Genomic DNA, 24,897 nt, shown 5'->3' on the forward strand with positions numbered 1-24,897 from the left:
GACCGGGAGAGGCCACTGCACTCCAGTCTGGGCAACAGAGTGAGACTCCAACTCAAATAATAATAATAATAATAATAATAATAATAATAATAATAATAAAGGCCATAAGTAACAAACCCACAGATAGCATTATACTTAACAGGAAAGAGCTGACAGATTTCTCTCCAAAAAACAAAACAAGGATGCCCATTTTACCCTTTATTCAACAAAGTACAAAAAATCCTAGCAAGATCAAGAGGGTAAGAGAAAGAAAAAAAAGTGCATCTCAACTGGAAAACAGGAAGTCAAATTGCCCCTGTATGTAGATGAAATAATCACATATAAAGAAAATTCTGCCAGGCGTGGTGGCTCAAGTCTGTAATCCCAGCACTTTGGTTCGAGACCAGTCTGGGCAACTTGGTAAGACCTCATCTCTATAATATATATATAAAAAAATTAGCCGGACATGGTAGCATGCACCTGTAGTTCCAGCTACTTGGAAGACTGAGGCAGAAGGATTGCCCGAGCACAGCAGGTTGAAGCTGTGGTGGCCGTGAGCATGCCACTGTACTCCAGCCTAGGTGACAGAGTGAGATTCTTGACTCAAAAAAAAGAAAACCCTAAAAGCAGAACCAAAATCCACTAAGAACTGAAAAACAAATTCAGTGAAATTGCAGGATACAAAATAAATATATAAAAATCTTTGGCAAGGTGCACTGGCTCACACATGTAATCTCAGCAATTTGGAGGCCAAGGATTACTTAAGCCCAGGAATTTAAGGTCAGCCTGAGCAATATAGTGAGACCTCATCTCTACAAAAAAATAAAAATATTAGCCAGGTGTAATGGTGTGCGCCTGTAGTTCTTGCTACTTGGAAGGCAGAGGCAGAAAAATTGCCTGAGCCCAGGATAGTTTGCTGCACTTCAAAAAACAGACCTGACTCAAAAAACAAACAAACCAGCCAGGTCCGGTGGCTCAGCCTGTAATCCTGCGCCTTTGGGAGGCTGAGGTGAGTGGACTGTCAGAGCCTGCGGGTTCGAGACCCGCCTGGGCAGTGAGACCTTATCTCTACAATAAAATAAAAAAATCAGCCGGGCGTGGTAGCGCATGCCTGTAATTCTGGCTACTTGGAAGACTGAGGCGGAAGGATCGCCGGAGCCCAGCAGGTCGAGGCTGCGGTGGCCGGGAGCGGCCACTGCACTCCAGTCTCGGCGACAGAGTGAGACTCCAACTCAAAAAACAAACAAACCAACAACAACAAAAATGTAATTGGGTGCAGTGGCTCACACCTATAATTCATGCACTTTGGAAGGCTGAAGCAGGAGGATTACTTAAGTCCAGGAGTTCAGACCAGCCTGGGAAACATAGTGAGATCTCATCTCTACAAGAAAATACAAAAAATTTAAAAACATAATTGAAAAAATGTTTAAAATTCTTACATTTTTAATTTTGGCTTTAATTTGGCCTTTAGAAAAGTGTTGAGGTGGACTTTGAAGTCTCTATAAAAAGACGAAAAGAAGCTAAGAAACCACAATCAGTGGAAAGAATTAGGTAACCCTGAATACAAGCATTACACTACATTCTCCTTCTACAGAAACATAAAGAAAAGAGTAGTAAACAAGTAGACACAGATCAAGAAAAAGTATGTGTATTGAGTGGTTAAAGACACATAAAGGGTTTGTTTTTTTAAAAAAACAGAATCTTAAATGTGCACTATAAGTGTCCGTTCATATGTACATCCTGATCTCCTTTGTAACTCAAGCCTTCATATTTTTCATAAAGATTCATGCTCCTACCTGTTGTTTAAGAGTAGAGACAATGTTGTGGAACAAAGCAGGCTTTCACAAAGTATCTTCAAACAAACCCCACATTTGTCTAGTTGTCCCGACACTGGACAACACTGTATGAACAACCATGAAGAATAAAGGGGACAAGGTCATTTTTTTTTTTCTGTAACACTTCCCTTTCTCCAAATAAAATAAAGAAGAGATGACAAAGTTTCATAGGTTTGTCAGGGAAGTATGAAAGAAATTAGGCGTTCATTTCTTTCTCTTCACTATGTCTCTCTTCCTTTGTTTAAATATCTTAGAGACAATATTTCTTGTACACTATGAAAGATGTGGTTTTCCTACATGCACCACAATATCCACTAAGTCTCTCTCATGGGTGAATTGTCAAATTCATGACTAGAATATGACTCTGCACTGGGTCAATTTCTAGTATGACTATTTAATGACAAATAATGATCTACAAGAGGTTTGCTCATAGACATGAATCAGAATCTTAAATGTACACTATAAGTGTTCATTCATATGTACATCCTGATCTCCTTTGTAACTTATGGAGTTTCTCTTCAGTATGAATGAGGCCAGATGTTGAGTAAGATGCTTCCTCTCACCACAGATTTTCTTCAGTGTTTACATTAAAAAAACATTTCTCTAATAGGAAGTCTTGCAGGTTGACTGAATTCTGTCAACTTGTAAAATGTCTTCCCACATCTGTTACACTGATAGGGTTTCTCCCAGTATGAATCCTGTGATGTCCAATGAGGGATGATCTACAACTGAAGGCCCTTCTATATTCAATGGACTACTGTCAGTGTGGATGATAGAGTGTTCAATGAGGTTTGAGCTCTGGCAAGAAACACTCTCACTCTGGACGTGTTCATAGGACTTCTCTCCAGCATGAATCCGCTGGTGCCTTGTGAGAGGTGACCTGCGGTTGAAGGCCTTCCCACACTCGATGCACTCATAGGGCTTCTCTCCAGTGTGGATGCTGAAATGTCGAGTGAGGTTTGTGCTCCTGCAAAAAGCTTTCCCACATTCAATACACTCATAGGGCTTCACTCCAGTATGAATCCACTGGTGCCTTGTGACGCCTGACATGCGGGTGAAGGCCTTTCCACACTCCAGGCACTCATAGGGCTTCTCTCCAGAATGGATGAGGAAGTGTCGAAGGAGGTCTTTCCGAATGCTAAAGGCTTTTCCGCATTCTTTGCACGCAAAAGGTTTTTCTCCAGTGTGGGCTCTTTCATGCAAGATATAAGTAGAGTAGTGGGTAAAAGCCTTCCCACATTCACTGCACACATAAGGCTTCTCCCCAGTGTGAATTCGCTGGTGCTGCTTGAGGTGTGACCTGCAGTTGAAGGCCTTCCCACATTCCATGCACTTATAAGGTTTCTCCCCAGTGTGAATAATGTAGTGTTGAATGAGACCTGCACTCTCACAAAAACCTTTTCCACATTGGTTGCACTCAAAGGGTTTTTTCTCAGTGTGGATCCTGCTATGCAAGACAAAATTAGAGTGGTAGGTAAAGGCCCTTCCACAGTAATTGCACTTATAAGGCTTCTCTCCACTGTGAACCCTCTGGTGCCGTGTAAGATGTGACCCACGATTGAAGGCTTTTCCACATTCGCCACACACAAGGGGCTTCTCTTCCATGTGAGTCTGCTCATGCCGTGTGAGGTGTGATCTACGGTAAAAGTCCTTCCCACACTCTGTGCACTTATAGGGCTTCTTCCCAGAATGGATGATGCGGTGCTGAAGCAGGTGCTTGCTCTGGCTAAAGACTTTCCCACATTCTGTGCATGCATAGGGCTTCACTTGAGTGTCAATCTGCTGTTGAACAAGGAAGCAATTCTTGTTAAATATGTTGCCACATTCCTCACATTTATAGGAATTTTTCCCTTCATGAATCAAGGGATCTGTCACTGCTCCACATGTGTCACATACACAGAGAATAGCTTCTGGTGAGATTGGCTTCTGTATAATCACTGAACAAACATCATCAGCTGTCACCAAACCTTCATGTTCAGAACTCATTTTCCCATGAAACTCTTCCCTCTGCGAGTCTATCTCTGGTATCATGAGGCCTTCCTGCATTTCAGATGGTCCATCCTGAACCTTGGCTTGGCCTAGTTGGGAGTCCCTTGAGGCTCCCTGTGTCAATTGTTCCTGGAGTGAGACTTTTTCAGGCAAGGTGAAGTGACAAGAGGGAGGCTCTGTGGTACTGGGTTCTGCGCTGTCACCTAAAAAAAACAGAACACAAAAGATATAAGGATGGCAACATAGAAGGCATGAAATCACCATTTCAGTGAGAACAAGAAGATATTAATCTTTATTTAATGACAACAAAAGATCGGTATAGTGGCTCACACCTGTATTCCCAGCACTTTGGGAGGTGAAGGGAGGGTCACTTAAGACCAGGAATGTGAGACCAGCCTGGGCAACATAGTGAGCCCTCATCTCTGCAAAAAATAAAGAACTTAGTAGGGTGTGGTGGCACATGCCTGTAATCTCAGTTACTTAAAAGGTTGATGCAGGAGGACTGCTTGAGCTCAAACGTTAGAGACTGTGGCAAGCCATGACCGTGCCACTGCACTATAGAATGGGCAACAGAGTAAGACCCTGTCTCAGGAAAAAAAAGAAAGAAAAAAGGCAATACAGATCTACATGACTAAAGAAATTGATAATCTGGGAAAGTTAGGGTATAAACTTTTATTGTCTGTTATTTTGTTGAAGTATCTAAAAAAGTAAAGTAAAAAAAAGTTCTGAACCTTTCAAAATGGAAAATTAATTTTAAACTTAAAAATGTGTTTGCTACCTATAGCTGATATGATCTTTGCATAAATGAATAAATAGAAATAAAGAAACTTTTAAAAAAAGAAATCAGTAATCTAAAATTATCACTTTCTCCAATTCTCTCAAAACCAATCTATATGTTCTACCAATCTAAAACCCTAAGAAACAGTGACCTGAAAAGACATAATCTGATGAAGAAAAATAAAACTTTAATTTAAAACAGATTAAATATAAAATCATCAATTCTACAAAATCAATATAAAAATACATATATAATTTTAATAGGTTTTGTGAGGGAACTTTAAAAACTGATTCTAGATGCAAATGAAAAAACTAAGTCCAAAATATATGTGAAGGAGAATAAGAAGAGGCAATGCACTCCAACAGGTAAGAGAATTATCTTGAAATTAAAGACATCAGGGCAACCCCTTCGGGTCCCCTCCCACTGTGGGAGTGTGGAAGGGGCCTGAGAAAATGTAATAAAATAAAATGTTAAAAGTCAAGCCAAGTATATACTTAACCTTTCACACAGCTTCTTCCTGGAAACTAGAAACAGCACCTGCTGGTTATTGTTAAACTGTCTAACAGCTTTTTTCTGCTTCTGTAAACCCTGCTAGCATTGCTTGGAAAGTACCTAGGCCTCCAGGATGCTGTGGTTTGGCTCGCTTGGAAAGTCCCAATGAGCCAGGCCTTGCCAGGATGTGGTTTTGCCCTACTTGAACCACCCCATGCTGTAGGTCGGGGCCCTTGCACTGGGACTTGCATTGTCCAAGCAAGCGGTTGCCAGTTTTGGCTAATAAGCCTCTCCTTTAACCGGAAATGTTGGTGTTGGTGTCTGTGGATTAAGCGCTCAGACCCTACTTCATATAGGGACTTGTCCAGGATATCCAAGAGCTTGACCCCAGTCACAAAACACCAGCTGATCTTGTGGGTCTGCATTCCCACGGACCTCGGTGTTCATTGGGCCTGACGAGTCCATGTACTCGCAAATGGCTAATTGTCATCTCTGGCAGACTCACAACGGTCCCTGAGTCCTCAGAGAGGTGAGTCATATTCCTGTTTTCTGATTATGTGTACTTCTGTTTGGACCCAAAGGAAAGCTGGACACAGCACCGATTCCTGGGTCCTCCGGTATTGCCTTTGAGCAGTTAGGTCTGTCTTTTCAGTCTGTATTATTGTCTTTATTTGTTTGGTGTTAGTTACTGCTGTGTCTGTCATTGCTGATGATATTATGGGGCAGCAGTGCTCTCAGTCTGACACCCCTCTGCATTTGGTTTTATGCCACTTCAAGGATTTCCAAGGAGTGGCACAGCAGTCGGGTTATCAGGTAATCCAAGGAAACATAACCAACTTTTGTTCCCTCAAGTGGCCCACATTTCCTAATTGCAGCTGGCTGCCAGAGGGGACCTTCAACCCTGCCATAGTAGGGAAGGTCCAACAGTTCATCTATCGGTGCAACCCGAACCAGATCCCATACATCGCTGCTGGTACCTCCTGGTAATGCAGCAGCCATCATGGATAAAGAAAGCCAAAAAGAAAGCTAATTATTCTCGTGTTTTAGCCCTAGAGGAAACTCCAAAAGCCAATCCTCCGGTCTTCCAGAGCCCGCCAGAGGATGATGAAATTCCCCCACCCTACTCTGCATCTGGGTGGGAGCAGGGGACCCACAAGGTTCTCAACACATCACACACCAGGAGAGGATCCTCGTATCAGCCCCTTTATGCCCCTCTTCCCCATGCATCCCCCAAGGGCCCAACGACCCCCGATAAGCCAACTAGCCCCGACTCATCTTCGGGGAACTCAGAACCACAAACATCAACAGTCCTCCCCCTAAGACAGGCCCTGGGGTTGGATGCAGGAGGTTCGGGAGGCCAGCCCTTTATGGTTTATGTCCCTTTCTCTACTGGTGACCTTTACAATGAGAACCACCAAAACTCGCCATTCTCTGAAAAACCTCAGAGCCTCATAGGTCTTTTAGAGACTATTTTCTTCACCCACCAGCCCACATGGGATGACTGCCAACAGCTCCTCCAAGCTCCTTCTCACTTTGGAGGAAAGAGAGTGAATCTATCAGAAAGCAAGAAAATTGGTCCTGGGACCAGATGGCAGACTGTCAGAGCAGGCCCATTTGGACCATGTCTTCCCTGCTGAGAGACCTAATTGGAACCCTAACACCGATCATGGTAGGGAGTGTCTCACCACCTATCGCCGGATTCTAATGGGGGGTCTCCAGGCCACCACTAGGCACCCCACAAATTTGTCTAAGGTAAGTGAGGTGATTCAGGGCCCACAGGAATCTCCCACAGCTTTTCTGGAATGCCTTATGGAGGCCTATCAGACGTACACCCCCATAGACCAGAGGCTCCAGAAAATCGGAAAGCTTTAGTTATAGCCTTTGTCTCCCAGTCGGTACCTGGTATAAGAAAGAAATTGCAGAAAATTGAAGGATTTGAAGGAAAAAGTTTGTCAGAGTTAGCCGAGGTAGCTCAAAAGGTCTATAATAGCAGGGACTCTCTTGAAGACAAGCAAACCATAAGAATGGTCAAAGTAGTGGCGGCAGCTTTGCAGGAAGTTAAATCCAAGCAGCCAAAGGGAAAGGAGTGACCGGCACCAGGAGAAAAACTCCAATAGCAAAAAATCAATATGCCTACTGTAAGAAGTTTGGACACTGGCTAAAAGACTGTTCAGACAGGTCACCCCGACCACAAGAGTGTCCTCTGGGGGAATGCCCATCAAAATCTATTCCTGTGCTTCAATTACAGACTGACTGATGGAGCTAGGGCTCTGTCAATTCCCTCCCGGAGCCCAGGGTGAAACTTACGGTAGGGGAAATCCTGTCCCCTTCCTAGTGGACACAGGGGCTGAGCATTCAGTCCTCCAAAAGTACAACAGCCCGCTTCAGATAAGCACTCCTTGGTTCAGAGGGCAACCGGGACCCAATTATGCCCTAGACCACCGAAAGAACAGTAAACTTGGGAAAGGGGGAAGTAACTCATTCGTTCCTAGTAATGCCAGATTATCTGTACCCGCTCCTGGGACAAGACCTCTTACACAAGCTTAAAGCCAATATAGGCTTTCAAGAAACCACATTAGCAGTAAGCCTAAACCCACCAGAGACATCAAAAATTCTTGTTACTGTTCCCTAAGTGAGGAATACGTGTTTACAGAAGTTGGGGTCCCTCTTGACTCTTCAAACACCATACTGCTAGCTCAGCTGCAGACTAAGTTTCCCCAAGTCTGGGCCAAATCAAACCCCCCTGGGCTGGCATCCCATCAGCCGCCGGTCGGTGTACAGCTCAAAAGTCAGGCAACGCCCATTAGGGTGAAACAATACCCTATATACCCAGAGGCCTGAAAAGGCATAGCAATTCACATCCAGCATCTCCAGGAGGCTAAAATCCTAGTGCTGTGCCACTCATCCTGGAACACCCCACTTATTCCTGTCAAAAAGGCGGGTACAGGAGACTACCACCCAGTCCAGGACCTCAGGGAGGTCAACAGGTGAGTGGAGGAGATCCATCCCACAGTCCCCAGCTGGTACACCCTCCTCAGTGGGTTAACTCCAGAAAGGCAGGTATACATGGTCCTGGATCTTAAGGATGCCTTCTACAGCATCCCACTGGCTAAGCAGAGCCAACCCTTGTTTGTCTTTGAATGGACAGATCCTGAAAAAGGAGAAAATGGCCAATTAACCTGGACACAACTCCCACAAGGATTTAAAAACTCTCCCACACTGTTTGATGAAGCCCTCCACCGAGACCTCTGAGCCTTCTGGCAACAGGAACCTGAAGTAACTCTGCTACAGTATGTAGATGATTTGTTAATAGCAGCCACATCAGAAGGTGAGTGCTTGTGTGCCACCAGACACCTGCTTAAAGAACTTTAGACTCTAGGGTATCAGGTGTCAGCAAAAAAGGCTCAGCTCTGTGTAACTGTAATCACATACTTTGGATGCAACCTTGAAGGAGGTAAAAGATCCCTAACTGTTCAGCGTATTTGGGCTATAGTGGGCATCCTGGTCCCAGGAAACAAAAGACAAGTTTGGGAATTCTTGGGAACTGTAGGATACTTCCGACTGTGGATCCCTAAGTTTGCTGAACTTGCAAAACCCCTCTATGAAATCACCAGGGGACCGGAGGCTAATTTTACATGGACACCACGGAGTTGGGGGGGAAGCTTTCCAAGTCCTTAAAAACGCCCTGGTCTTGGCCCTGGCCCTGGCCTTGCCGGATATTGAAAAATCTTTCCACCTTCATGTGGATGAAAGATGGGGTGTCGTCCAGGGGGTCCTAACCCAAAAGCTCAGCCCATGGAACAGGTCGGCCGCCTACCTGTCAAAAAAACTGGACCCAGTAGCCTCGGGGTGGCCATCTTGCTTGCAGGTTATAGCAGCCATTGCCATGTTAGTAAAGGACTCAGACAAACTAACATTGGGACAAAATCTGACTGTCACAGCTACGTATGCAGTGGAGTCTTTACTCCGAGAGGTCCCTGACAAATGGATGTCGAACACCCGAATAACTCATTATCAAGCGCTGCTTTTAGATCAACACCACATCAAGTTCCAGCATACCCCCAGCTTGAACCCCACGACCTTGCTACCGGAGTAAAGTCCCACAGGACCACCACATTGTTGTTATGCAACAACTGAGTTCCAGAAACTGCAATGGGACCTAACTGATGTCCCAAGAACAAACCCCAACCTAACGCTCTTCTCAGATGGCAGCAGTTTCATCCAGAATTGGGTAAGGTATGCAGGGGCAGCGGTGGTCACTCTACAGGGAATCATTTTGGCCAGTCCTCTTCTGCAGGGAACATCGACCCAAAAGGCAGAACTGATTGCCCTAACCAAGGCCCTAAAAGAAGGTGAAGGAAAGGTTGTCAACATCTACACTGACAGCAGGTACGCGTTTGCAACTGCACACTTTCATAGGACAATTTATAGGGGATTACTCACCGCAGAGGGAAATACCATAAAAAATAAAGCAGAGGTCTTGGACCTCCTGGCAGCAATATGGGCCCCCAAAAGGGTTGTAATTATCCACTGCCCGGGCCACCAAAAAGGAAACTCAAAAAAGGCAATAGGAAATAGAAAAGCAGATCAAGTGGCCAGAGAAGCTGCTTATCGCAGAACCACCTGCCTGCTGGCGCTGCCTCCTCCGGTTCTATGTGAGTCACCAAAATACACAGAAGAGGACCTCCTCGCTGCACAAAAATTGCAGACCACCACAAACCCAGACAGATGGCTTCAACTTCAGGATAGCAGGACCTTTCTCCCTCGAGTCCTGGGACAACAAATCTTAAGGCAGCTCCACGAAGGTACTCATTTGGGGAGAACAAAACTAACTGAACTCATGAGGAAGGAATTCTACCTCCCATCATCTGAACCAGCTTGCCCAGGAACTCATTCAAGGCTGCACGTCATGCCAGCAGACTAACAGTGCTAAGGTCAGTGTATCTACCCAGGGGGTCCAAGATAGGGGACTAACCCCCGGGAGACATTGGGAAATAGACTTTACAGAAGTCAAACCTGGGCAATATGGATATAAGTACCTATTGGTCTTGGTAGATACCTTCTTGGGATGGGTTGAGGCATTTCCTACAAAAACTGAAACTGTGTCTGTAACAGTAAAAAAGCTCCTAAACGACATCATACCAAGATATGGTCTATCTATCTCAATAGGCTCAGATAATGGCCCGGCATTTATTTCTAAACTTACTGAGGGTATTGCAAAAACCTTGGGGATAAAGTATAACTTACATTGTGCTTATCATCCCCAAAGTTCAGGACAGGTAGAGAGAATGATGAATCAGATGCTAAGGAGACCTTAACCAAATTAACCCTGGAGACTGGTGAAGGTTGGGTAACACTCCTTCCCTATGCCCTCTTTTTTTTTTTTTTTGAGTTGGAGTCTCACTCTGTCGCCCAGACTGGAGCCTCGACCTGCTGGGCTCCAGCGATCCTTCCGCCTCAGCCTTCCAAGTAGCCAGAATTACAGGCATGCGCTACCACGCCCAGCTGATTTTTTGATTTATTGTAGAGATGAGGTCTCGCTGCCCAGGCGGGTCTTGAACCGGCAGGCTCAGGCAATCCACTCACCTCAGTCTCCCAAAGGCGCGGGATACAGGCTGAGCCACCAAGCCCGGCCCCTATGCCCTCTTAAGGGCCAGGTGTACCCCCTACATTAAGGGTCTAACCCTCTTCGAAATTCTTTTTGGATGGCCCCCGCCGTTACTTCCAAAAATTGGACTGGAAAAAGCACTAGAACTGTCCAACCATAATTTGCTTGTCACTGCAGGCTCTTCAAAAGGTTCAACAGACTGAAACTGAAACTGTGCTGGCAGCCTTCCAGAAACCAGCTCCAGGAAGCCTACATCCGTTCCAGCCCAGCAACCAGGTCTGGATAAAATGGCACAAAGCTGAGGCCCTCCTCACCCCAAGGTGGAAGGGGCCCCACATAGTACTCCTTACTACTACTACTATGGCCATCAAAGTCAGCGGTGTCCCTGGATTCATCATTCACAAGTAAAGGCAGCCACCACCACGCACCCAGAGACATGGAAGGTCGTCAAGCCAGCTGCCAAGGAGGATCCCCTAAAGATAAGACTCTCACGGGTCCCAGTCTCTTAGTTATACTTCTTATAAACCTTCCTGGGCAGGAGGCTTATGAGCCTCATTCACGATACCAATAACACTATGCCCTGGGAAACTATTCTTGGGAATTAAGAGACTCTGTCACTGGGGCTATACTATCCACCTACAATGGGGGCGGGCAACCTGTTTTTAATTTTAATCTTTGTAGCCTAAAATCCAATTTACTGAGACCCGAGAATTGGTGTAAAACTCCGGATTATGCAAAAACTCTTGCAACCCTTGTTTTTTATGCCTGCCCGGCATCTGGACCTGCCCACTGCCACAAATCTGGGAATTTCCATTGCGCTGCATGGGGCTGTGAAACTACTGCCCCCTGGAAAAACCGAGACCCCTATATAAGCCTCCACAGGGAAAAGCCTGCTTCTCCTTTACTCAAAAAGGAGCTTGTAACCCGCTAAAGCTCGCAGTTATACTCTGGGATGCTTTCAGCATTCATAAAGTATGGGAAACGGGCAAAACATGGGGGCTCAGAATATATTTCTTAGGGTTTGACCCTGGAATGTTATTTACCATACAAAGAAAACTTGCTCCCCACACCTTCAATCCCATAGGTCCAATCCGCAATCTTATCCTCCATATGTCTGAACCCGCCAATCCTACAATGGGGGAAAGCCCTAATCCCTCACCTGCTGTTCCCTTGCCCACCCTGCCTCTAACTGAAAACCGTTTTTTCCCTATGCTATCAGCAATTCACCAGCTTGCCAATGCAACCTGCCCTGACTTAGCAAAAGACTGTTGGTTATGCCTGGATCCCTGTCTCCCTTATTACATAGGCTTGGAGTTACCTCCTCAACAGGCAGCACAGAAAAACACATACATGTTCTCAACCTATCTGCAGCCCAGTCCCTGGGACTATGCCCCTGGGGACAAAACCCAACCCTCATCCTGGGGGATCTCCAAAGGCAGGGAACTTGTCTCCATTCCCCATACTATCACATGAACAGTTCCCCTTTTCAGGCGTCTTGCAATGCCTCTTCTTGAGTAAATATTTCAGTTCCTTAAGAATCTGAAAACCCTCACATGGCTGTTGCCTCCCCCCACTACCTGTTTTGCTTGTACACGGGGCATAACCCCATGCGTTGCCTTGCAGCATTTCCAAGATGCTCCAGAACTCTGTATCTTGGTGCATATCTTGCCCCAAGTGTACATATATGAGGGGACAGAAGGGCGAAAGCATCGCAGACTCTTAAACCTCACACGGGCTAAGTGCGCAGTCCCTATATTAGTGCCACTCCTTGTAAGTCTAGGTATCGCAGGATCAACTGCTCTGGGTACAGCTTCTTTAGTCATAGGAGATCAAAATCTTAGCAGACAAGTTAGTACAGACCTGAGCTTACTTGAATCTAGTACATCCCAGTTAGAACAAGTAAACTCCCTAGCTTAAGTAGCGTTCCAAAATCGGAGAGGACTGGACCTCCTTTTCATGAAGCAAGGGGGACTGTGTGTAGCATAAGGAGAAACCTGTTGCTTTTATGCTAATCAGTCTGGAATAACATGACAAACTCTCACCCAAGTGAGAGAAAATATCAGGTGAGAGTTACAAAATCAAGCCTCGGGAAACTGGTATCAATCCCTCTTCACTTGGTCCCCCTGGCTCACCACCCTAATTTCAGCAATGGCAGGGCCACTCCTCCTGCTCTTTATAGGCATTATTGTAGGGCTCTTCATTATTAAAAGCCTCCTAAACTATGTTAAAAACAGCATCTCACCTGTAAGGATGATAGTTCTTGATGCCCAGTATAATCCTCTATGTGAGGAGTCAACGATTTGACTCCAGGAACAACTGAAAGGGGGAAATGTGGAAGGGGCCTGAGAAAATGTAATAAAATAAAATGTTAAAAGTCAAGCCAGGTATGTACTTAACCCTTCACACAGCTTCTTCCTGGAAACTAGAAACAGCACCTGCTGGCTAACAGCTTTTTTTTTGCTTCTGTAAACCCTGCTAGCGTTGCTTGGAAAGTACCTAGGCCTCCAGGATGCTGTGGCTTGACTTGCTTGGCAAGTCCCAATAAGCCAGGCCTTGCCAGGATGTGGTTTTGCCCTACTTGAACTACCTCGTGCTGCAGGTTGGGGCCCTTGCACTGGGACTTGCATTGTCCAAGCAAGTGGTCGCCGGCTGGCTAGTTTTGGCTAATAAACCTCTCCTTTCTTTACCTTGAAATTTTGGTGTTGGTGTCTGTGGATTAAGCACTCGGACCCTACTTCAGGAGTTTCTCTGTCCTCTCAATAAATCCGGCTTTCTCACTTTCCAGCTGTCCGCATTCCTCAATCTTCCTGGGCATGAGACAAGAACCTCAACCCTGAAGAGCTGTGACCTGAAGAGCTGCAGGATTATCAGAGCTGGCTGAACCAGGAGAGCTGCCAGAAGAAGGCAAGACTCTGAAACTGAGGCACCCCGGGGGCTAGGCTTGCCAGCCCACTGAACCAGCAACACCCTCAGGGCTTGGCTTGCCAGCCCATTAGACCCAACACTCTGGAGGCTAGGCTTGCCTGCCCACTGAATCACAACACTCTCAGGGTTTGGTTTGCCAGCCCATTAGAGCTGACATTTCTGGGGCTAGACTTACCAGTTCCTTGATGACCCTCTCTGGGGCTTACCTAGCTGACCCACTGAGCTGACACTTTTGAAGTCCAGGCTGACCTGAAAAATCCACATCAGTTTTGGTGCCCAAGTGTGGGGCTCGACAGGAGGCAATAAAGGTTACAGGTACTGACTTGTGAATCCAACACACTAAAGTGAAAGCATGGAGTTGCGAAGAATTTGCCTCAGCTGACCCGGAAGAGCATACAGAATCAAACTAAAGATCATAAAAGATAAGTGCCACTACTTACTGCCTATGGATTTCCTCCTGATGGTTCTACCTATACTTGCTGCCTTTGTTTTCATCTTAATTTGTACCATTAGACGTCTCTGTCCAGGACCCCTTAATCTTGAGCATCCATGGGATTGTTTTCTTCCCTAGAAGTCTCCCTCACAGGAACAAGCAAAATGCCTACTCTATCTTGCTTTCATTTTTTAGTATCATTAGTCTTAGCTTCTTATAAGCACTCCCTCTCACCCTCCATTACATATGTGGCTCAACTGGGTAATTATTCAAACGCTGGATATGCTCATGGTGGAATGTGGAGTAACATGCGCATTATTAAATGAAACTTGTTGTTTCCATATTAACACTTCCTCCCAAGTAGAAGAGACTTTACAGGTTATAAAACAATAATAAAATCACTGACTTTTTACAAGAACAGGCAGTTTCAGGACCCAGTTAGTTACAATCTTGTTTTATCCTCTCTAGGGATTTACAGTATATGGACATGGGTTTTTCCCTTAATAGCTCCTTTTGATGTATTGCTTGTGTCTGGTCCATGTATAGTTAACCTTCTTGTAAAGTTTGTTTCTTTTTACCAAGAGGCTATCAAACTCCAAATGGTGATGCAGATGGAACCTCATATGCAAGCTTCTTTCTACCAAGGACCTTTAGATCACCCTCTGGAGGATCCCTAGCTGCCATCCCCATCCGACATCCAGGAAGCAGGAAATAGCCAGACCAGTCATCATCCTCACTCCCTAATGGCAGTTAGGGTTACTACTCCAGAGGGGGGAATGAGAAAGGAAATAGCTAGAGAAAGTCTAGGCAGACAGACAGGAGGTCCTCTGGTAACTACGTACCGAACTCCCACAGGTCTCTCAGGCTGGGCACTGGTAAACAAGCTCCCCAAGAGCCTCACAAGCTAGAGCTTAAGTACTCACTGCTGGGATTGAAAAGCAACCAATCAGCTCACCATTAGACCCCTACCTCCTGCCGATTGGTCCTTAATATTGACCAATCAGAACAGCGACAGCTCACAGCTAGTGCTAGCCAACTGCCTTGGACTTAGGGCTATATAAGCACCAGGTTTTCAGTCCCAGACAGGCAACCCCTTCAGGTCCCCTCCCACTGTGGGAGCATCTCTGTCCTCTCAAAAAAAAATAAATAAATAAAATAAAATTATATATATATATATATATATGTATATAGACATCAAGACAGTAAAGGACCAACACAGAGACATGACAAACTAGCAATGAAAAGATAATAGCGAGATAACAAATCCATTTGCACATAAATTTGACTGACAGTATGGGAGGCATATCACCCAGTGATAAAAAAGAACTGTTTAGTAAAAGGCACAAAAAGAATCAGGCACTCACATGCACAATAAATAAAATTGTATTCCCATATCATATCACACTCAAAATGAAGCTCAGTTTGATTAAGATTCAAATATCAAACAAAATAGTTTTAAACCTTTGTCTAAAATAAACAAGACTATCTTACTGATATTGTGGTACAGTAGGGTTTCCTAATCATGACACAAAATTAGTGATCATTAAAAAAGGATTACAAATTAAACTAAAAGATACTGAAAGACAAAATTAAAAACTAAAATATATCACACTGTAAGTAATAGAAGATTAGCATCAGGAATGGACAAGTAATCCACAAATTGAAATAAAAGGCTGGGTATGGTGGCTCACACCTGTAATCCCAGCACTTAGGGAGGCTAAGTTTGATTGCTTGAGTCCAGGAGCTGGAGTTTGACTTCAGTCAGGCAACATAAGGAGATGTCATCTCTACAGATAAAAAAAATTAGCCAGGTGTAGTGGCACACATCTATAGTCTCAGCTACTCAGGAGGTTGAGGTGCAAGGATCACCTGGGCCCAAGAGGTTGAGGCTGTGGTAAGCCATGATAGTGCCACTGCACTCCAGCCTTGGTGACAGAGTGAGACCCTGACTCAAAAAAACATCAAAATAACTTGAGGTAAAGAAGCATATGCCATTGGGGAACAAAGGGAGATCCTGTATGATACCACTTGTATACCTAGTCCTGAACTGCACGCCACATCTTTCAAATAAAATAAATAAATAATTGGCCAGGCTCAGTGGATCAACTTGTAACCCCAGCACTTTGGGAGGCCAAGGCAAGTGGATTGCCTGGGCCTGCGGGTTCGAGACCAGTCCAGGCAACTTGTGAGACCTCATCTCTACAATAAATAAAAAATTAGCCGGGTGTGGTAGCGTGCGCCTGTAGTTCTGGCTACTTGGAAGGCTGAGGTGGAAGGACAACCTGAGCCCAGCAGGTTGAAACTGTGGAGGCCATAAGTGTGCTACTGCACTCCAGTCTGGGCAACAGACTGAGACTCCAAATCAAAATAAATAAATAAATGTCTAAATCGGAAAAAAAAAAAAAAAGCATATGCCAGGACATGACAACCATAACACTATTTTAAAGAAGCTAAAATAAAATTTTAATGTGAGCAAAATACTGTTTAGATGTACACACACACATTACTCATAACCTACTGTCTTAGTCAGTTTGGGTTGCTATAAAGCAACTGTGAAAAATACCAGATTGACAAGTTAAACAAGTTGGCAAACTCCTTAAAAAACACAAATTAGGCTGGACTCGGTGGCTCAGCCTGTAATCCCAGAACTTTGGGAGGCCGAGGTTAGTGGATTGCCTGAGCCCGCAGGTTCGAGACCCGCCTGGGCAGCAATACCTCATCTCTACAATAAACCAAAATATCAGCCGGGCGTGGTAGCGCATGCCTGTAATTCTGGCTACTTGGAAGGCTGAGGCGGAAGGATCGCCGGAGCCCAGCAGGTGGAGGCTGCAGTGGCCGGGAGCGGCCACTGCACTCCAGTCTGGGCGACAGAGTGAGACTCCAACTCAAAAAAAAACAAAAACAAAACACAAATTACCAAAACTGACACAAGAAAAAACAGGACATCTGAATATTAACAGTTTTAGATCTAGTCAACAAATTTAACTTACATGTAAAAGCTTTCTCACCAAAAATGGAATGAGATAACAAAAGTTACAATTCAGGTCAACAGTCATTTCTATGGAAAAGTCATGGAATGGAAAGGGAAGAAGCACACAGTTAGGCAGGTTGGTGCTCGGGACTGAATATTTGTATTCCGGAAAGTTCATATGTTAAAACCCCAATCCCTAAAGTGATGGTATTTGCCAATGGGGCATTTGGGAGGTAATTAGATGGTAAAGGTGGAGCCCTTGTAAAGCAATTAGTGCTTTTACAAGAGGAGACATGAGAGCTTGTTTCCTCTTGCTGCTCTCTAACATGTGAGGATACAAAAAGAAGATGACCATCAAGAAGCAGGCCTTCCAGACACCAGATATACCAGTACCTTGGTTTTGAACTTCCCAACCTCTGAAACTATGAGAAATAAACATCTGTTGTTTAAGCCACCCAGGTTATGGCATTCTTGTTACAGCAACCCAAACTGACTAAAACAGAGGACTATCAGTAATGTATACATTCTTGAGTTGTGTGATGTTAAGAAATGAATGAGCAAATAAGTTAACGTTTTAATGAATCAGGATCATTCATAAATCACTGACAGGGTGTTATAAGCCAAGTTTATGATTAATCAAAATCTGAACACCTGACGTCCACTAAAAAAAAAGTCAGAGGCTAATATTACGGTTTAAGACCACAAAAATTATGTATTATGGTTTAAGACCACAAAAATCCTAGGCTGTTGCAGCAGAACTCAATATTAGCTTTGTGGCACACAGCAAGACACTTAAATTCCACAAGTCTCCATATTCCCTTCTAAAAAACAGAGCTAAAAATAGTCTGCCCCATAGGGCTATTAGTGAAAATGAAGTGAAATGCCCTGTATTCCGTATTCAGCACACAACTAGGCAAGAGTAAGAAACCAATACAAATCATTTTTTATTATGGGCAAATAATATGCGCCTGAGAGCTAATACAAAAGTATATAAATTGAAGGTGTAACAATGCAGTAGGTTAGCTAGGCAAGGTGGCTCTTGCCTGTAATCCCAGCTACTTAAGAGGCTGTAATGAAAGAATCACATGAGACTGGGAGTTTGAGACCAGCCTGGGCAACACAGTTAAATTCCATCTCTTAAAAATGATAAATAATTAAATAAAATAGATCATTAGATAGACAGAAAGAAAGAAGTTGTGGATTGGCCTTAGAGTGAAAAGGATGGGCTGTGAGATGCCTGATAAAGCCAACATTAATTTGAAAATCAGAGTAAAGAGAGAACAAGGCCAGGCTCAGTGGCTCAGCCTGTAATCCCAGCGCCTTGGGAGGCCGAGGTGAGCGGATTGCCTGAGCCCGCGGGTTCGAGACCTGCTTGGGCAACTTGGCAAGACCTCATCTCTACAATAAATCAAAAAAATTAACCGGGTGTGGTAGCGTGCACCTGTAGTTCCAGCTACTTTGAAGGCTGAGGCGGAAGGATCGCCGGAGTCCAGCAGGTCGAAGCTGCAGTGGCCAGGAGTGGCCACTATACTCCAGTCTGGGTGACAGAGTGAGACTCCAACTCAAAAAAACAAAAAACAACAAAAAAAGAGAGAACAAAAGTTCAGTGGGAATATGAAAAGCAAATTTAATTGGACCAGATGCCCAAGTACAAAATATGAAAAGTTTGTGCTACATCAAGAGTTCATATTGCTGGGAGGTTAAGAGTATAGCTCTGGAGTCAGAATATCTCAGTTCAAATCCTGCTTGTACCAAGTCATCTCATGTTAGACAAATTATTTAGTTGACCCCAGCCTCAATTTCCTCATCTTAAAAATCGAGAGACTCCATTTCTGCCTTGTAGGCTGTGGTGAGGGTTAAATAGGAAAATTCCTATTAAGCACTTGGCACAGTATAAGACACTGCATAAGAGTTTGGTAAATTGTGGGCCATCACCATTTATCATTATGGTCACTGTTGTATTTGAAAATCAGGATGAAAGCAGTAACTTTACAATGGTTTCAGCATCATGGTACAGAGAAACTTCATCATGGGGAGATGGAGTAGAGGGAATAGCGTTATCAAGCATTGATGAGGATGTACAGCAAAGGAAGCTTTCACAAGTTAAAGGCAGGAATGTGAAATGTAGTCATAATGTAGAACTGTGATGGGCAGTTTCTGTGAAAACAGCTGGACATACACCTACTCTATGACTTGATCTGTATGTACACTAGAGTATAGTCCTAACAGAAGTCAGTGTTTATGTCTACTAGAACACATGAACAACATTCTCAGCATTGCATTTCATAATATCCAAAAAATCGAAAGAATAGGAACATCCATCGATAGGGAAATGGACAAGTAAATGGCAGTTTTTCATACAATGAGATACTACAACATATTGACAATGAACCAACTCCATCTGTATACTGTATTCTTTTCATGTCTGAAAAGAATGTCACAGACATGATGATCAAAAGAAGAGAGATATGACAGAGAGCATATTGCAGAGGTTCAAGAACAAAACCAGCCTATGCTGATGAAGTCTGAGTACGAGCTACTGCAGGTATGAAACCCTGCTGAGGTACTAAAAATAATCTATATATTGATGTAGGTGATAGTTATTTGTGTTTAAATATAAGTAAAACAACATCAAGTAGACTTCTTAAGAGTTTTGCACAATATAGCATATGAATTTTATCTAATTGAAAAACTAAAATACGGGCAAATAGGAGATAAGGAACACAAGTATAGACATCCATTATTTATTTTTTAAATTTATTTTATTTTTTAAGTTGTAGTCTCACTCTGTCACCCAGCCTGGAGTGCAGTGGCATGCTCATGGCCACCACAGCCTTGATCTGCTGGACTCAGGTGATCCTCTTGCCTCAGCCTTCCAAGCAGCTGGAAGCACAGGCGTGCACCACCATACCTGGCTAATTTTTTTTGTTCTTATTGGAGAAATGAGGTCTCACCAAGTTGCCCAGGCTGTTCTCGAATCCCTTGGCTCAGGCAATCCTCTAGCCTCTGCCTCCCAGAGAGTTGGGATTATAGGTGTGAGCCACCACACCCAGTTACACAGACATCACTTTTTTTTGGAGTTGGCGTCTCACTCTGTGGCCCAGGCTAGAGTGCAGTGGCACAATCACGGCCACTGCAGCCTTGACCTGCTGGGCTCATGCAATGCTTCTGCCTCAGCCTTCCAAGTAGCTAGAACTACAGGCATACGCCAACATGCCCAGCTAATTTTTTGATTTATTGTAGAGATGAGGTCTCACCATGTTGCCCAGGTTGGTCTTGAACCCATGGACACAGGCAATCCTCTTGTCTTCACCTCCCAAAGTGCTGGGATTATAAGCGTGAGCCACCACATCAGGTCCATACACATCTCTCTCTCTTTTTTTTGAGTTGGAGTCACTGTGTCATCCAGGCTATAGTGCAGTGGCATGCTCACAGCAACCCTAGCGTCAACCTGTTGGGCACCAGTGATCCTTCTGCTTCAGCCTTCCAAGTAACCAGAACTACAGCCATGCACTACCATGCCCAGCTAATTTTTTATTTGTTGTAGAGATGAGGTCTTGCCAAGGTGCCTGGGCTGGTTTCAAATCTGTGAGTTCAGGCAATGCATTCGCCTCGGTCTCCCAAAGTGCTAGGGTTATAGGCTGAGTCAAGTCTGGCCTAGACATCTCTTAAAGGAGACAACCTTAGCTGGGTATGGTGGAGTGCACCTGTAGTCCCAGCTATTTGAGAGACTAAGGCAGGAGGATTTTGATCCTAAGATTTCAAGGCTGCACTGAACTATGACAGTGCCACAACAGAGTGAGAATCCATCACAATACATACATACATACATAAACAAACAAACAAGAGAACCCGTCACAATAAATAAATAAATGAGACATGTCCAAGAAGATTGATTATACCAAGAAAGTTAAGTCATTAAAGGATTTTAAAAATTTGCTTTACTTTTCCCAAGTGTAAAGAAATTTAGCATATTTTTATAACAGAGATCAGATAAAGTTAGAAAAGAAGCAGAAAAGAAGTGAAGAAGCAAGTTCCCTGAAAAGTTTTGATCTAGATACGGGTCCAGGAATTGGCCATGGTCCAGAGCAAGTCTTCTAGGGAGGTGAGAATGGAAGCTAACACATACAAGACATTTAAGTGAATATGTAAATCTTGAGGCTCAAACAACACAAAAACTTTCCATGTAAAAATATGCTGGCCCATTGGTGGTCATATGCTGAGACAGCAATGGCTGGTGGGGCTGAATGTTTCCAACAAGGTCTGATAGCCTGGGGAGCTGGTGCAGGAGACAGAGCAGATTAGAGGCACAAATGAGTCATGGGGAGACCAGATAGGAGTGGTTTGGCATCACCCTGGCAAAAGACGCTAACTTATACAAGGAGTATGAGAATAGGCCTATAGTAGGTAGTGGAAGGGCTTCAAGAAACAGCATGATGTAAAATGAACTGGACTTGGAGATGTTGAGATGTGGGAACTGATGGAGCAAAGGTGTGGAGGAGTTCTCTGAGGTTGTATCAGTCTTCTAATTTGCTAGCATGGCTTGACCATTCACTTGATACCTGGGAGGTGAGAGAAGTGGGCAACAATGGAAGCTCCTTCTTTACATGTTTAGTTTGAGGTAGCTTTCCCACATTCACAGGAGACGTGCGATGGAGTTCATGGGTAAAGTTCAGAAAAAAAATGAGGGGCTAAAGCAGGCCTGGAAAGATACATTCACAGGCTAGGTGAGCAGCCCAAGGGACTATCAGAGAAGACATACCATTACTACAGTGGGGCCAATCAACACACATGACGGCCCCAATGCCTCCAGATGCACAAATATAGGGCAGAAAAGGCCACATGGTACTCTGAGGTTCTATAAAGCAGGAAGCACAAGAAGACACGGAGGAAGGGACCAATTCTAAGTGTCTGGCACTTAGTGGATGCGTGAGTGGAGAGGGTGGAAAAGGGTGTGTAGCAGAGTATCACTGGAAAGGTCTTGTTTTCTGTCTTAACTGATCTAAGTTTTTTCTACATTTTTTTTAAGACAGGGTCTCACATTGTTGCCCAGTCTGGAGGGCAGTGGCACAATCCCAGCTGACGGTAACCTCTACTTCCTGCAATCCTTCTACCTTAGCTTTCCTGGTAACTAGGACCAGAGGTGTGTGCCACCACACCTTGCTATTTTTCAAAACTTTTGTACAGACATACTTGCTCCCTCTCCGGCTTCTGCCAAAATCGTAAGTTTCCTGAAACCTCACCAGAAGCCCAGGAGTTCCTGACACTATGTAAAACCATGAGCTAAGCCGGGCTCAGTGGCTCAGCCTATAATCCCAGCACTTCGGGAGGCAGAGGTGAGTGGACTGCCTGAGCCCGCGGGTTTGAGACCTGTCTGGGCAACTTGGCAAGACCTCATCTCTACAATAAATCAAAATGAGCCGGGTGTGGTAGCGCGTGCCTGTAGTTCCAGCTACTTGGAAGGCTGGAGTCAGAGTCTCACTCTGTAGTCCAGGCTGGAATGCAGTGGCACACTCATGGCCACTCCATCGTTGACCTGCTGGGCTCGGGCAATCCTTCCGCCTCAGACTTCCAAGTAGCTGTAACTACAGGCGCACACTACACGCCCGGATAATTTTTTAAAATTTTATTGTAGAGACAAGGTCTCGCCAAGGTGACCAGGCTGGTCTCGAACCGGCGAGCTCAGGCAATCCACTCACTTCGGCCTCCCAAAGTGCTGGGATTACAGGCTGAGCCACTGAGCCCGGTCTAATTTGCTTTCTTATCAATTATATATTCATTGGAGCAGCAATTCTAATTTCCTTCAAGGATTTTTCTTTTGCATTTACCACTTAGTTAATTGTATAGCATAAGAGGCCTAGTTTTTGGACTATCTTACCTTCTGACATGCCTTCCTCGCTAAGCTTAATTATTTCTAGCTTTTGATTTAAAGTGAAAGACATGCAACTCTTCTTTTCACTTAAAAACTTAGAGGACATTATGGAGTTTTTTTCTTTCTTTCTTTTGTATACATTTTCAAAACTTTACTTTTAGGCTGGGCATGGTGGCTCATGCCTGTAGTCCTATCACTTTGGGAGGCCAAGATGAGAGGACTGCTTGAATCCAGGAGTTTGAGGCAAGCCTAAGCAACATAGCAAGACCTCGTCTCTACAAAAATCAAAAAATTAGCTGGCATGGTGGCACACACCTGTACTCCCAGCTACTTGGGAGGCGGAAGCAGAAGGATCACCTGAAGCTCAGAAGGTTGAGGCTCCAGTGAGCCATGATCATTCAACTGCACTCCAGCCTGGGTGACAAGAGAGATACTCCAACTCAAAAAACAAACAAAATAAAGAAATGGTATGCCTGTACTATATTACCCCATTTTGCTCATGAGAAAATTGAGGCACAGAAAGGTTCAAGAGCCATAAGCAGAAGAGCTGGGACTGGACTCTGAGAAACCATGACGGAGAAGAGGAGCCTTACCCAGAGAGACCAGAAGTCCACAGGTATCCAGCATCACCTCCAAGTACAAGGACCTCTGGGTCAGATCCAGCTGTCCCCACTCCTCCTGCGTGAACATAACAGCCACATCCTCCAAGGTCACAGACACCTGGAATGTCAAACAGAGGCAATTATGTTTTCCTTGTGACTGTGACATAGGATTAAAATCTTACAGTCAGCACTGCAAAGTATGCACAGAGACTAAGGGCCACAACACAAAGTACCTCCAGAGGGCTGAGATCTATGCCAGCCTGAGAGGGGAGGCATGTGCTCCCTTGAGCAGATTACAGCAGTGTAGAGGAGAGAGAGCCTCCACTGTAGAAGCCACTGGAGATAGAAATACGGTTAGCACAATACTGAGTAGACTACAAGGCACAGGCAGTAAGTGCTCTGAGACATCAGAGTCATGAAAAGAAAAATAATAATAAACATAATACCAGTAACAATGAAAGGAACAGACCTGAGTCTTACTGGTCCTCCTTATGTGCCTGCGTTGTGCTGAGGGCTTTGCATTTCACATTAAACTGACTCAACGTCTCCAACTCAGGAGCCAGACTCCTGAGGGGTAACACTAAACTCCTGAATTCAACACATACTGGCTGTGTGACCTTGGGGACCTCATTTCATTTATCTCAGCCTCGATTTCCACATCAATAAACAGTTTCCACTTCTCCAAGAACAATCATTAAGAATGAAAGAAAAAAATGTTTGTAAAGGAAACATTGAGGCAAAGGTTCAGTGTTGAACACCAAGTTTAACCCCACCATCATCTTCATGTCACACTCAAGAGACCTGAGCCCCAGGAGCTCGACCACTTCACCCAAAGTCACAGGTCCTATCAGCAGAAGCAGAATTTCAACTCAGGCCCTCTGGTCTATGTTCTAATCATGTAACCTGACACACTCCTCTGTAGGCAGTTAACGCACAGTTAATGAGGACATGAAACTTTTCAAACCCATATGTCCACTTTAGCAAACCTGAAAATATTTTTATGGACAAGGTAGAAAAGTGTAGTCATCATCACGCACCTCATTGAAGAGTCACGTGAAAGGGTGGCACTTGCCTCAAAAAGGCAGGGCCTGGACCTGCTTCTCTTGCTTTGGGCACTCCTTTGGGCCTCATAGATGCCTAGGGAGAACCCACAACAAACGCCACTTCTTTTTCCTACTAGAGTCTTACCAGCACAGATCCCTGAGGTCAGGATACTTCAGAAGCAGAAAACAAGAGTCAGAAAGGACATAAAAGGCTGTGGACATGAGAACATGGGCTGTTGACTGGCCATGTCCATCCTGGCTGAGTAGGAACATTCAGCAACGTGAACACACAATCAGGACATGTGTCAGCTGCTACAGAAGAAAACCACTCAGTAAACAAATAGAAACCACACAGGTCCCCTGGGGACCC

The 24,897-nt window shown here is 44.5% G+C and overlaps 1 protein-coding gene across 1 annotated transcript; it reads right to left on the reverse strand.

Moving 5' to 3' along the window:
* Positions 1-1,605: 1,605 nt before the first annotated feature.
* Positions 1,606-23,590, reverse strand: ZNF460 (zinc finger protein 460). Its single transcript, XM_021706686.1, has 3 exons — positions 23,476-23,590; positions 2,695-4,006; positions 1,606-2,536 (listed from the first exon to the last, which is right to left on the reverse strand). Exons 1-3 carry the CDS (start codon positions 23,570-23,572, stop codon positions 2,452-2,454), a joined length of 1,494 nt encoding a protein of 497 aa, XP_021562361.1. The 5' UTR covers positions 23,573-23,590; the 3' UTR covers positions 1,606-2,451.
* Positions 23,591-24,897: the final 1,307 nt, after the last annotated feature.

Source organism: Carlito syrichta, unplaced genomic scaffold (genome assembly GCF_000164805.1).
Source record: "Carlito syrichta isolate Samal-C Ts95f unplaced genomic scaffold, Tarsius_syrichta-2.0.1 Scaffold315896, whole genome shotgun sequence".
NCBI classification, from domain to species: Eukaryota; Metazoa; Chordata; class Mammalia; order Primates; family Tarsiidae; genus Carlito; species Carlito syrichta.

Bases quoted from the DNA above. Each gene is read 5' to 3' on its own strand.
- ZNF460 (XM_021706686.1), bottom strand. From the start codon at position 23,572: ATGTTCACGCAGGAGGAGTGGGGACAGCTGGATCTGACCCAGAGGTCC. The intron at 4,007-23,475 runs GTAAGGCTCCTC...TGTTTTTTTTAG, and splicing joins TGGACTTCTGGTCTCTCTGG to GTGACAGCGCAGAACCCAGT. The intron at 2,537-2,694 runs GTCACCTCTCAC...CTTCAGTTGTAG, and splicing joins GGGAAGGCCTTCAACCGCAG to ATCATCCCTCATTGGACATC.